The following is a 13598-nucleotide window of genomic DNA, read 5'->3' as shown; positions in this document are numbered from 1 at the left end:
CTGGAAGGCCGCTATCAGGTCTCCCCGGAGCCTCCTCTTCTCCAGGCTGAACAGCCCCGACTTTCTCAGCCTGTGTTCATAGGAGAGGTGCTCCAGCCCTCTGATCATCTTCGTGGCTCTCCTCTGGACCCTCTCCAACTGGTCCATGTCCTTCTGATGTTGGGGGCTCCAGAGCTGGATGCAGTACTCCAGGTGGGGTCTCACAAGAGTGGAACAGAGAGGGAGAAACACCTCCCTTGACCTGCTGGCCATGTTTCTTTTGATGCAGATCAGGATACGGTTGGCTTTCTGGACTGCAAGGGTGCATTGCCTTCTCATGTTAAACTTCTCGTCCACCAGCACTCCCAAGTCCTTCTCCTCAGGGCTGGTCTCGATCCATTCTCCGCCCAGCCTGTATTTGTGCCTGGGATTGCCACGACCCAGGTGCAGGACCTTGCACTTGGCCTGGTTGAACTTCATGAGGTTGGCACGGGCCCACCTCTCCAGCCTGTCCAGGTCCCTCTGGATGGCATCCCTCCCCTCCAGCGTGTCAACGGCACCACACAGCTTGGTGTCATCAGTGAACTTGCTGAGGGTGCGCTCTATCCCACTGTCCATGTCTCTGACAAGGATACTCATCGCAGTATCATTGGACCCTATGTGGAATAGTAGGAATGGATGGTAATCCATAGGGTTCTCCAGGCTCAGCACTCTCTCAGTGCCGTCACTAATGCGAGCTCCTCGTAGGCAGCAAACTTCTAGAGAAATTGTCTGGACAACAAATGGTGCTCTGGTGCCTCTCAGTAAGGAGTCTCCAATTACTAATAGTATATGTGCTTTTCTGATGGCACTGGTTCTAATGCGGGTAGATGGTTGGATCAACATCTTGTGAATTTCTTGTGTCAGTCATCTCAAGGTTGAGTTCAGGCTTACCTTCTCCTTGCACTGCCTTAAGGCCGGGCTGTCATTCAGCCTGGGACAGGACACAATACCTTGTATTGATCTCCTGCTCACATTTTTGGATACTACACTGCCTGTTGAGCTCCTCTTATAATGTATCTAGTTGTTTGAAGAGTTCTTCTTGCTGAGTGCAATTGCAGCTATGACCTCCACCGCTGCCTTCAGGTGTTAGGGGGACTTTCAGACGCTGCAACTCTATCCAACCTGAGATCTGGACAGCTATTTCAGTCCTTGGGAGGTCTGTTTGGGTGGAGACGTTAGCATAGGTAGGCTGTAGTGCTTCTGTTTGAGTTTCAGCCTCAGCCTTGCAGTTATGTCACCATTTTCTTTTGGCCGGTCACAGTCTCCTTGTAATTCTCAGAAAAAAAAAATGGCCCACTTACTTATAGAATGGTAATTCTTTTGAAAGATGTCATCCTTCTAATTCTAATTCCCTGGAGACCTCAAGCTTCTGGGTAGGCTTGCATAGCCACCAGTTAGTTGAGTTGACCATCAGGGCTGCAGCCTAAGTCTGCAGATGAGCAGAGCAGGCAGCAGCCCAACAATTGACAGAGTGCACTGCCCTTTTCATGCAAACTGCTGACACCACTCCCAACTAATGCCACACTCTTGGTCGTTAGCACTCCCTAGGAGCCAGTTATATGCAGTTTCATGGGGTTTGTACTGGCTATGGGGACCACCAGCACCAACCAACTCTTGCCCGCCCCTCTTGCAAGAGGCAAAGCCCAAGGGTGTCAGAAACCCGCTCATACCCCTGTCGACCTCACAAGTTTCTTCAATCTACGTCTTCTTTTGTTTGTTTTTAATTATTAGTATTCTTTAATATTCTTGTTATTAGTTTGTAGAAGCTGCTTGGTGAAGTATTTGGAGGAAAACAACACCTGTCCAACATGTCGGATTGTTATACACCAGAGCCATCCATTACAGTATATTGGGTAAGTGTGCAGTATGAAAGGAAAAGCACAACTAGTTACTCTCTGGGCTGTACAAACCTCTCAAATATAGTACAATTTCACTCTACGTTTTTTTGTTTATTATCAGTATTTTAAATATATATAAAGAAGCTTGATTAGAAGATAGAAGATTTATATAAAAGAGGTAAGGTATTGAATTCTGCAGTGAATTTGCAATTTTTTTGAAGTAAATCCTTTTCTCTTGAATTGGACAAACACAATAGACTTTCTTGTTTAATTCCTGAGTGAAGTTTAATGAGATTTAGTCATGTTGTGGTTTAGCCCAAGTCACCACACAGTTTCTCGCTCACCCTCCCCCTTCCCAGCAGGAATGGGGGAGAGAATTGGGAAGAAAGGAAAACTCGTGGGTTCGGATGAAGACGGTTTACTGAAATGGCAAAACTACAATAATAACAGAACATAAGGATATTAAAATATACAAAATGAACAATGTACAATTTCTCACCACCCGATGTCCCAATGACCGATACAGCCCGTCCCGAGCAGCGATCACAGAAATGACACCGAGCAGCAAGCAAAAAAGCGAGAGGCAGAGAGCAAGGGATCGAGAGCGATGCCAGCGATGCCTCCACTGGCCAACCCCACTTAGAATCATAGAATCATAGAATCACATGGTTGGATGGGACCTATAAGATCATCTAGTCCAACCGTCTTCCCACTACCATTGCTGCCACAGCTACTAAACCATATCCTGTAGCTTCTCATCAAGCCGCCTCTTGAACACTGCCAGGGACGGAGACTCCACCACCTCCCTGGGCAGGCCGTTCCAGTGCCTTACCACTCTTTGAGAGAAAAAGTTTTTCCTCAAGTCCAATCTAAACCTCCTCTGGTACAACTTGTGGCTATTTCCTCGGGTCCTGCTTGTTGCCTGGAAGAAGAGGCCAAACCCCTGTTCATCACAACCTGCCTTCAGGAAGCTATAGAGTGCAATGAGATCTCCCCTGAGCCTCCTCTTCTTCAGACTAAACAATCCCAACTCTCTCAGCCGCTCCTCATAAGACTTGTGCTCCAGACCCCTCACCAGCTTTGTTGCCCTTCTCTGGACACGTTCCAGGGCTTCAATGTCTTTCTTGTAGTGAGGGGCCCAAAACTGAACACAATACTCAAGGTGCGGCCTCACCAGTGCCGAATACAGGGGGATGATTACCTCCCTGCTCCTGCTGGCCACACTATTTCTAATGCAGGCCCTCTTGGCCACCTGGGCACACTGTCGGCTCATGTTCAGCTGAGCATCAACCAACACCCCCAGGTCCCTTTCCTCTTCACAGTCCTCCAGCCACTCAGCTCCGAGCCTATAGCGCTGCATGGGGTTATTGTGGCCAAAGTGCAGGACCCGACACTTGGCCTTGTTGAACCTCATGCCATTCAGCTCAGCCCAGTGATCCAGCCTATCCAGATCCCTCTGAAGGGCCTCCCTACCCTCAGGCAGATCAACACCGCCACCCAACTTGGTGTCATCTGCAAACTTACTGAGGGTACACTCAATCCCCTCGTCTAGGTCATCAATAAAGATATTGAACAAGATGGGCCCAAGTACCGACCCCTGGGGGACACCACTTGTAACAGGCTGCCAGCTGGACTTGACTCCATTAACCACCACCCGCTGGGCACGGCCCCCTAGCCAATTCTTTATCCAAAGAAGGGTATACCTACCCAGTCCACAGGCAGCCAGTTTCCCTAGGAGAATACTGTGAGAGACCGTGTCAAAGGCCTTGCTGAAGTCCAGGTAGACCACATCAACAGCCTTTCCTTCATCCACCAGTCTGGTCACCCAGTCGTAAAAGGAAATGAGGTTGGTCAAGCACGACCTGCCTTTCGTGAACCCGTGCTGGCTGGGCCTGATCCCCTGGATGCCACTCATATGCCGAGTGATCTCACCCAAGATGATTTGCTCCATAACTTTCCCGGGTACTGAGGTCAGGCTGACAGGCCTGTAGTTCCCCGGATCCTCCTTATGGCCCTTCTTGTAGATGGGAGTCACATCGGCAAGCCTCCAGTCCTCCGGGACCTCCCCAGATAACCAGGACCGCTGGTAGATGGCCGAGAGCGGCTCGGCAATCACCCCCGCCAACTCCCTTAGCACCCTAGGATGGAGCCTGTCCGGTCCCATGGACTTGTGGCAGTCCAGATGGAGAAGGAGCTCTCTAACTGTCTCCACCTGTACCACAGGGGGTGTACTCGGCCTGGCATCCCAGACTTCCAGATTAGGGCATAAAGTGCCCTGAGGATAACTGATCTGCCTATTAAAGGCAGAAGTAAAGAAGGCGTTGAGGACCTCAGCCTTCTCCTTATCCTCAGTGATCACATTCCCCGCTGCATCAAGTAAAGGGTGTAAATGCTCCTTATTTCTTCTCTTACCACTGATATATTTGTAAAAGGATTTCTTGTTCTCTTTTACTGCAGTGGCCAATCTGAGTTCATGCTGAGCTTTTGCCTTCCTAACTTCCTCCCTGCATACCTTAGAAACTTCTTTGTAATCTCCCCAAGTAGCCTGTCCCTTCTTCCAGAGGACATAGACTCTCTTTTTCTTCCGGAGCCTCAACAATAGTTCCCGGTTCATCCACACCGGTCTTCTTCCCCTACGGCTCGCCTTACAGCATTCAGGAACAGCCTGTTCTTGTGCCTTTAAGATCTCCATCTTGAGGAGCGTCCAGGCTTCCTGGACCCCTTTACCCTTAAGGAGCGACTCCCAAGGGACCCTCGCAACAAGCGTCCTGAACAAGTCAAAGTCCGCCCTCTTGAAGTTCAGGATAGCCGTTCTGCTAGTCATCCTTCTGACATCTCCAAGAATAGAGAATTCTACAATTTCATGGTCGCTCTGCCCAAGACAGTGCACAACCTTCACGTCTCCCACCAGACCTTCTCTGTTAGTAAAGAGTAGGTCAATCAGGGCACCACCCCTGGTAGGCTCTCGTACCAGCTGCATAAGGAAACTATCTTCCACACCCTCTAGGAACCTTTTGGACTGTTTCCTGTGCGCTGTATGATATTCCCAGCATATATCAGGGAAGTTATATACTGAGCATGACGTTTATGGCATGGAACACTCTCGTTGGCCAGTTTGGGTCAATTATTCTGTCTTTCTCCCAGCTTCCTGCACATTAGCGAGACCTGGAAAGCCGGACAGTGTCCTTGGTCTCATTCACAACAGCTCATATCATCAGGGTGTTTATCAACATTCTTCACATCTGAAATCCAAAACACACCAGCTACTGAGAGGAAAATTAACTCCATCCCTGCCAAAACCAGGACAGTATCCACCCCTTATTCCATACCATTTACGTCATGCTTATAGATATACACACAGATATAATTCCCTCAATCTATGGGCCTCCAAAATGTCTGTTGAGTTCATTTAGTCCATGACTTTGGGCTCCATCTGTCATAACAGTCTTTCAGGACAGGAGAGATGGTGTGTAGTGTGGGGTTCTTGCATGCTGCATCTGGAGCTCACAGTTGGTACCTCTGGCGTGGCTGGTGTATCATGTCCATGGTCTGCAAGATGAAGATGTTGATCTCGAGGGAGTTGTTGGTCGCCAGTTCTGGTTCCATCACCGCTGCACATCACTTTGTTACAGTGAATTTTGTTCTGCACTGATGTGGGTGATTCTTGCTGCAATACCTTTGATATGACATACAATAATGACAGAAATAACAATAACTACATATTCCTTACATGCACCACAGGAACTTTATCACCATCTACAGTATGTAAAAGTTCTGACTGGGCAGAGCCAGCTTGATTGGTGGATCCCCGAGTGTTGACTAACCAGGTGGCTTTTGCTAAATGTGTATCCCAATGTTTGAAGGTCCCACCACCCATTGCTCTCAGTGTAGTTTTCAGCAGTCCATTGTACCGTTCAATCTTTCCAGAGGCTGGTGCGTGGTAGGGGATGTGATATACCCACTCGATGCCGTGCTCTTTGGCCCAGGTGTCTATGAGGCTGTTTCGGAAATGAGTCCCCTTGTCTGACTCAGCTCTTTCTGGAGTGCCATGTCGCCAGAGAACTTGCTTCTCAAGGCCCAGGATGGTATTTTGGGCAGTGGCATGGGGCACAGGATATGTCTCCAGCCACCCAGTGGTTGCTTCCAGCACATGGTGCTTACCTTGGCAAGTTTGTGGGAGTGTGATGTTATCAATCTGCCAGGCCTCTCCATATTTATACTTCAGCCATCGTCCTCCATACCACAGAGGCTTTAACCGCTTGGCTTGCTTAATTGCAGCACGTTTCACATTCATGGATAACCTGTGCAATAGTGTCCATGGTCAAGTCCACCCCTCGATCACGAGCCCATTTGTATGTTGCGTCTCTTCCTTCATGGCCTGAGGTGTCATGGGCCCACTGAGCTAAAAAGAGTTCATCCCTATGTTGCCAGTCTAAGTCCACTTGGGAAACTTTAATCTTAGCAGCCTGATCCGCTTGCTGGTTGTTTTGATGTTCTTCAGTGGCTCGACTCTTGGGTACGTGGGCATCTACGTGACGTACTTTTACAACCAGCTTCTCTAACCGGGCAGCAATATCTTGCCACAGTGCGGCAGCCCAGATGGGCTTGCCTCTGCGCTGCCAGTTGCTCTGCTTCCATTGCTTTAACCACCCCCACAGGGCATTTGCCACCATCCGTGAGTCGGTGTAGAGATAGAGCACTGGCCATTTTTTTTCCTGTTCAGTGATGTCTAAAGCCAGTTGGATGGCCTTCACCTCTGCAAACTGACTTGATTCACCTTGGCCTTCAGTGGCTTCTGCCACTCGTCGTGTAGGACTCCACACAGCAGCTTTCCACCTGGTTTTATTTATTGAGGGGGGCTACGGTGGTAGCTTCTGTAAGAAACTGCTAGAAGTTGCTCCCCTTTGTTCAGTGGACTCGGCTGGGCCTGGGGCAGACCCACTGCTGGCCAAGGCCGAGCCAATTGGTAGCAGAATGTTCCCTGATAATGCCTCTGCGATAACGTATTTAAGAAGGAGAAAAACAGAAGTAAAAAAAGGGAAGAGAAGATATGAAGCAGCTGAGCGGAGGCAGAGAGGGGGAGGCACGAGCCTCGTGGGCCTTGCAGGCCTCACCCTCTGGCCTCCTGCCAGGCAGCCATCTGGGCCCAACTCGGCCCAGCCTGGCTGCAAGAAGTGTAGAGGAGATGAGAAGTGAATAAGATGTAAAAAGGATCCTGAGAGGCGTCTGCCAGCCTGTTGTGAAGAATTTCTTGTGAGAGGAACGGCTGCAGACACCAAGGTCAGTGAAGAAGGAGGGGGAGGAGTAATGCTGCTCCTGGCTAGAATTCCTCTGCAGCCTGTGGTGATGACCATGGTGAAGCAGGCTGTCCCCTGGAGGTCCATGGAGGAGCAGAGATCCACCTGCAGCCCGTGGAGGACCCCACGCTGGGACAGGTGGAGGCCTGAAGGAGGCTGTGACCCGTGGAGGGCCTGCTGGGACAGCTGTTCTGGAGGGACTGCACCCCGTGGAAGAGATGACCCACGCCAGAGCAGTTCCACGAAGGACTATAGCCCGTGGGTGGGACCCCAAGCTGGAGCAGGGGAGGAATGTGAGTAGTTCTTCCCCTGTGGAGGAAGGAGCAGCGTAAAACAACGTGTGATGAATTGACCGTAACCCCCGTTCCCTCTTCCCCCCTGTGCCGCTTTGGGGGGGGAAGGAGACAGAGATAATGTTAAGCTTGGGAAGAGGGAGGGGTGGGGGGAGGTTATCTTGTTCTCTGTCTCATTCTCCTGCTGTTTGTAGTAATAAATGAATAGTTTTCCCCAAGTCGAGTCTGTTTTGCCCGTAACGGTAACTTTAAGGATTTCTCCCTGTCCTTATCTCAAACCTCGAGCCTTTTTTTTCCTTATGTTATCTCTCCCTATTCTGTCGGAGGGTGGGGGGAGTGAGAGAGTCTGCTTCTCTTTGTTCTTGAGATGTCCCTGGTTTCTCATTGTCTTTCACTATGCAAACTGATTTTTTGGTGTGTTTCTTATGTACAGGGGCAACTGGTACTGGTGTGGGTTTGTTTTTTGGTTCATCTGCAATACTACTTGCCAGGATTTGAGTAGCCACAGTGCCTGTCGTGAGGGTTGAATTGCCTGTAGTGGGGACTGGGGTAGCTATGGTTCCTGTTGTCGGGGCTGAGGTGACTGTAGCATCTGTAGTGGGGACTGAAGTAGCCACAGTGTCTGTAGTGGGGACTGGGGTATCCACAGTGCCTGCTGCCAGGGTTATGGCAGCCACAGTATTCTTAAACAGTTGTTTAAACTTAATGAAGATCAAGATCTGAGGTAGCTGCCAGAGACCTGCCAACATGAATGTGGTGGTTGGGGTATCCCAAGGGTATTCAAAATTCTCAAAAGCTGTTGAAATTGGCTTGCCAAAGTGGGGGAAGCTGTAAACAGATGTCTCCCCTGCGGCCTTACTTCCCGGACCAAAACAGGAGGTATAATTCCAATCAACACCCACGAGATGGCTCCCAAAATACCTGGATGGAGCTACCACTGCTGTTTCACTCTGTGCGTCACCCACCACCACTGAATACAAGTACGAAACCAGTCCCATTACCAATGATCTCAACAAACCAACCAGTGCCACACAGCACAGCAGAACGATACCTTTAATCCCAGAAAAGATAAGCCGTGCATAAACACCGACAAACAGCAGCAAGTAGGGTGCTGCCCAATACAGCTCCAAGAACAGCTCTGAGAGCAAATAAAACAACACTGTGCCCAGCGATGACCAAACCGACATAATGAGTGCTTGTAACAAATCTGTTTTCAACACACTGTGTTCAAACCTGTCCTTATCTCAACCCTTCAGGACTGACCAGGGGCTTGAACCTTGCATCCTCAGATTAAAGGCTGATGATCTCCCGACTGATCTAGTGAGGCCCCTTGGTGCCCGAGGTTGGGCATCAAAGAGACTGTGATGGTTTAGCCCAGATCACCACACAGTTTCTCACTCCCCCTCCCCCTCCCTAGCAGGACAGGGGAGAGAAATTGGGAAGAAAGGAAAACTCATGGGTTGAGATGAAGACAGTTTACTAGAACAGCAAAGGAAAAGTACAATAATAACAGAATATAAGGATACTAAAATATACAAAGTGAACAATGCACGATTTCTCACCACCCGATGTCCCAATGACCGATACAGCCCGTCCCGAGCAGCGATCACGGAAATGAAACTGAGCAGCAAGCAGGAGAGAGAGAGAGATGCCCCCTCAACCAACCCCCACTTATATACTGAGCATGACGTTTATGGCATGGAATACTCTCTTTGGCCAGTTTGAGTCAATTATTCTGGCTATATCCCTCCCAGCTTCCTGCATCTGCAAATTAGCAAGACCTGGAAAGCCAGACAGTGCCCTTGGTCTCATTCACAACAACTCATATCATCAGGGTGTTTATCAACATTCTTCAGATAAGAAATCCAAACCATGTCAGCTACTGAGAGGAAAATTAACTCCATCCCAGCCAAAATCAGAACAATTACCTTTCTTCAACAGTTTTCTCTCATTTTAAAAATTTCAAAGATATCAGTCAAATGTTTATACCACCTGACTTGGCTGGATCTGCACTAGCGATTTGCACCATAACAACTGTCACTGACAGAAATGTATTGAGACAGTGTGTTCACAATAGCTACTGTATGTTGTGTAAACTCTTGACTACTGCCATGCAAAGTTTATTTTTGTTTATGGCACTGCTTCAAATGTGCATGTCTCAGTTCTAATGCAGCTTTTGAAGAAGTGGCTATAGAAAATGAATTTAATTCTATCTCCACTTTCACTTAGAATTGTGCATGTCCTAAAAATTTTTTTTGAATTACTCAAAACTGAGTTCCCTTCAGGAGTCAGAAATAAGATAAGGTTTTCCTTATACCTTCTGAGAATGATGTAGAGACTATACTAGAGTGTATCTTGAAATATGACAAAACAGTAATGACAAATTCATACCACTAGGCAAGAAGAAACAAATGACACTTAAGACAACATGATTGTCCTCTGTAAAGCTACAGGAATACATCTGTGTATTGGTTCAGAATCCTGTTTTCAATGCTAAGAGAGGCCTGGGAGCATAGCCTCAAATTGAGTAGTTGGAAGTGGATTTGACAGTTGTTTGAGAACACTGAATGCACAGTATTATGTTTTTTAAAAAAATGATCCCCTTCTTCAGTCTAGGTTCTTTGCTCTACTGCTTCAAAAAATGAAAATGCCCTTCTAGAGAAGTATTTTCCTGAGCTAGTTACAAAATACTGCCCCTTAAAGATCAAAACAGATAGCCTTTGTCCAACCTGCTTTTGGAAGTCTATGGTTTCTTCAATAGAGGATTAATAGGGAGGAACTTTGTATTATGCCTTAAGTATAAGAATCCATGATCTAATTCATACTCATCCCTCTGGGGAATAGTTAAAACAAACGCATCTCATGTTTCAGCATTACAAATGCTGTTAAATTCTCACCTTTGCTCTCATGCTGGTGGCTAAAATAATTAATTTAAATTTAAATGTTTTTGGAGATGTTCCTGCAATCTGTAAATGACATTTAAAATCCTAACCTGAGAGTCAAAGCTGGAGTTTGGTATTGTAAACTCTTGTGGGGTTAATGCCCTGGTAGCAGCTGAGGCTGACATTTTAGCTTGTATTGGATTTTATTTATAGTTTGGCAGCCAGAGTAATATTCTGATCCTTTCAGGCAATGACTTGTTTAGAGTAATCCAGGAAATGGCAGCTTGTAGTTAAACTTTGGTTGAAAACATCAGTGTTTAGAATCTTCAATAGTCCTACTTCCCCACCATTTCCTTCCTTATGTGCTTGATCAGTTTGGGTTTTTTTGTTCCACCCTTTTTAGCTAGATGGGATTCTGAGCTACATGATGTTGCTTTTGGGTAAAATGCTGGATTATAAGAGTAAATGCAAGTTTTCTTTCCTTTGTTCTCTTCTTTTTTTCCCCTATAGATTTTTTTTCCTCATATTTTTAAAAAAGTCCAATATGGATAACTAAACAACCTAGCAATATGAGAGATTAATTAAAAGGGATAAGAAACAGTCTAGTTTCTAGAAACAGAAAATAAAAAAAAATGCTTTTGTCAAAATTGTAAAGGAATTTTAGGTGATGATACTGATACACTTGTGTCAGTTTAACTTTTGTCAGTTCTTGTCTTAGCCTGAACCTTATCTGCATTCCTTTCTTGTTACTGTTATCTCATGTTTGATATTTCAGTTATTCAAGATAAATATTTTTATTTCTTACAAGACTTTAGAGATTTGTAGAGTTGATTTAATACTGAATATCTTTAAGAGAAATGTTTTGAAGCAAGATGACTAATTTAAACCTTCATTTTTCTTTTATTTTCTTACTAGTCATGATAGAACAATGCAAGATATTGTTTACAAACTTGTGCCAGGCCTTCAAGAAGGTAAGTTTTCTGGTATGACCTATTTTTACTGAATGTTAGATTTACACATAGTTCCTTTACATTAACTAAAGGAGGAAATCAGGAAAATGTTAATGGGGGGATGAAAAATACCATCTTCACTTGTTCCGGTTCTAGCAGTACTTTTCCTCTATACTTCGGTGTTTTTTTTAATTTTAGACTTGTACTAGCAGTGTTACTGAAAAAACTTCAGAAATGAAAATGTTGGTGTTATTTCAGGGCAAAGTAACATTATGTAAACCTAAACAGCCAACTTTTTCATGTTGGCATTCTATAATTTGCATACATTCTTCTTTAGTAAACTGTGTACATATTCATGTCTTTTTTGACAGCTTTGCAGAGTTCTCAGAGGTAGAATACTGATGTAGCAAAACTTTTAGTTTCGGTGAACTTTTCTTCTCTTAAGATGTACTTAAATACTTTGCTAGCAGATACCTTTGCATTTGTGTTCTTATAATCTACTTTGATAATTAATCTGTTGAACTAAAGGAATGCTTTATAGTAATTGTTCAGTATTATTTTTCAGTGGTGTGTTGCTACTTTTATTTAAGTAGACTATTTCAATCTAATTAAGCTGTTAAGTGAGGACATTATTGGACGTTTATAAGCAAGTTTAGGTAAAGAGGTTATTTAAAAAATGTTTCTAGGATATTGAAAATCAGAAATGCGGATAAAAATTCCAAACCAATTATTTTGACAGAAATATTAAAGTGGGAAAAAACAAAGTATGATATAGTATTTCAAATTGGTTTTATATGTAAAAACAGAATGGTGTAATAATAGCTCTGCAAATGAGTTGGTAATATTCTGCCTCTCGAGAATAAGATCTGGGGTAACTCAATTATGGCAGCAAGAGTAGAGAAGTAGCAAAAAGTGCTAATACCACTTCCTGCCTGACAAACTTCTTTTACAGAATATAAGAGGGTTTTGGAATACCTTGATAAATATTGTGCTAGAACTTTATTACATAACTAATATTTACAATTTTAAACAGCGGAAATGAAAAAGCAGAGGGAATTCTATCACAAACTGGGTATGGAAGTACCAGGGGACATCAAGGGGGAGACATGCTCTGCAAAGCAACATCTAGATTCACATTGCAATGGTAAATGGTCTTATGTTTATTCTGTCTTGGGGTGGGGGCACAGACTGCCATTAAGCTGCTGAAAGGATCTGTCAGAGGTAGGTGTTTAGCTAATATTTATTAGCACTCATAATTGTTGTATAATATTGTACAAGGCTTGCTTGTGCTTATATATTTGACTATATACAAGAACTCACCACTTTGAACTCACCATCTAAGTGCAGTATTGTTTTGCATCACACTTGTTTATAGAATGTGTTCTTTTAGTTGGCTGTAATGTGTTCCTGGTGAAGATCTTCAGTTGTATCTATGTGGGAATTCTAAATTCTAAAAAGGTTACTTTTTATCCCAGTCCTGAATTGCATTAACTTCAGAAACTGCTGATGTTAACAGTAATTTTGTGATAGAAATAGTGTGGTATTTATACTTAAAATGTATGTGTGTGTGTATTTATCCAAGGACAAAAGAATTTTTAAATTTGTGACTGCCAGGAGACTATATTAGTTTTACAAAATAGTGAATGAGCCCTGACAAATTTGTAGCAAGGTGTCTTGAACTAATTTTTTGGGCAGCTTTGGATTAGTATCTGCATCTCTGCCAACAAGAATAAAGCTGCTTTCCAACTTTTTTTTCCTGGTTAGAAGAGAAAGTGATCATGCTCTGACAAGCCTAATTATTAAAAAACCAAACCCAAACAAAAAACCCACAGTTACTCTAATAGTCTTGACTTTGTTTCAGGATTACCTGTCATGTGATGTGTCTAATTTAATTATTGTAATGCTCTGCTTTATTCTGAAAGGTGAAACTAAACCAGATGAAAATTCAAACAAAGAAACTTCTGAAGAAAAACAGGAAGAAGATAATGACTATCACAGAAGTGATGAACAGGTGGGCTTATTTCTGATACAGGGCATTTCTTTTATTATGTATTTCCACTTTATCTTTAAATTATTATTTTTCTTTGATAAACTTTTTTTCCTCTGACACAGACAAGATACAGTGTTCTCCCATACTTCTATGTAAACTTGAGATTAATCTTTTTTATTTAGGTAGCTGAGGAGAAATTTGATGTTGTGGTTTAGCCCAAGTCACCACACACTTGCTCGCTCACCCTCCCCCTCCCCAGCGAGATAGAGGAGAGAACTGGGAAGAAAGGAGAACTCGTGGGTTGAGATGAAGACAGTTTACTAGAAC

General features: G+C 44.6%; 1 protein-coding gene across 1 annotated transcript in view; it reads left to right on the top strand.

The window, feature by feature from the left end:
- The window catches only part of LOC147596529 (polycomb group RING finger protein 3-like), a 69981-nt gene that overhangs the window by 32860 nt on the left and 23523 nt on the right, over positions 1 to 13598 (top strand). The window contains exons 3-6 of the mRNA XM_086769451.1: positions 1778 to 1874; positions 11247 to 11302; positions 12315 to 12425; positions 13204 to 13292. Coding sequence (XP_086625577.1) covers positions 1778 to 1874; positions 11247 to 11302; positions 12315 to 12425; positions 13204 to 13292 — 353 coding nt within the window. The remainder of the gene's footprint in view (positions 1 to 1777; positions 1875 to 11246; positions 11303 to 12314; positions 12426 to 13203; positions 13293 to 13598) is intronic.

Source organism: Chlamydotis macqueenii, chromosome W, assembly GCF_036417535.1.
Source record: "Chlamydotis macqueenii isolate bChlMac1 chromosome W, bChlMac1.mat, whole genome shotgun sequence".
In the NCBI taxonomy this organism is placed as follows: Eukaryota; Metazoa; Chordata; class Aves; order Otidiformes; family Otididae; genus Chlamydotis; species Chlamydotis macqueenii.
Note: the sequence above shows the minus strand (reverse complement) of the source record. Positions and strands in the feature narration are given on the sequence as shown.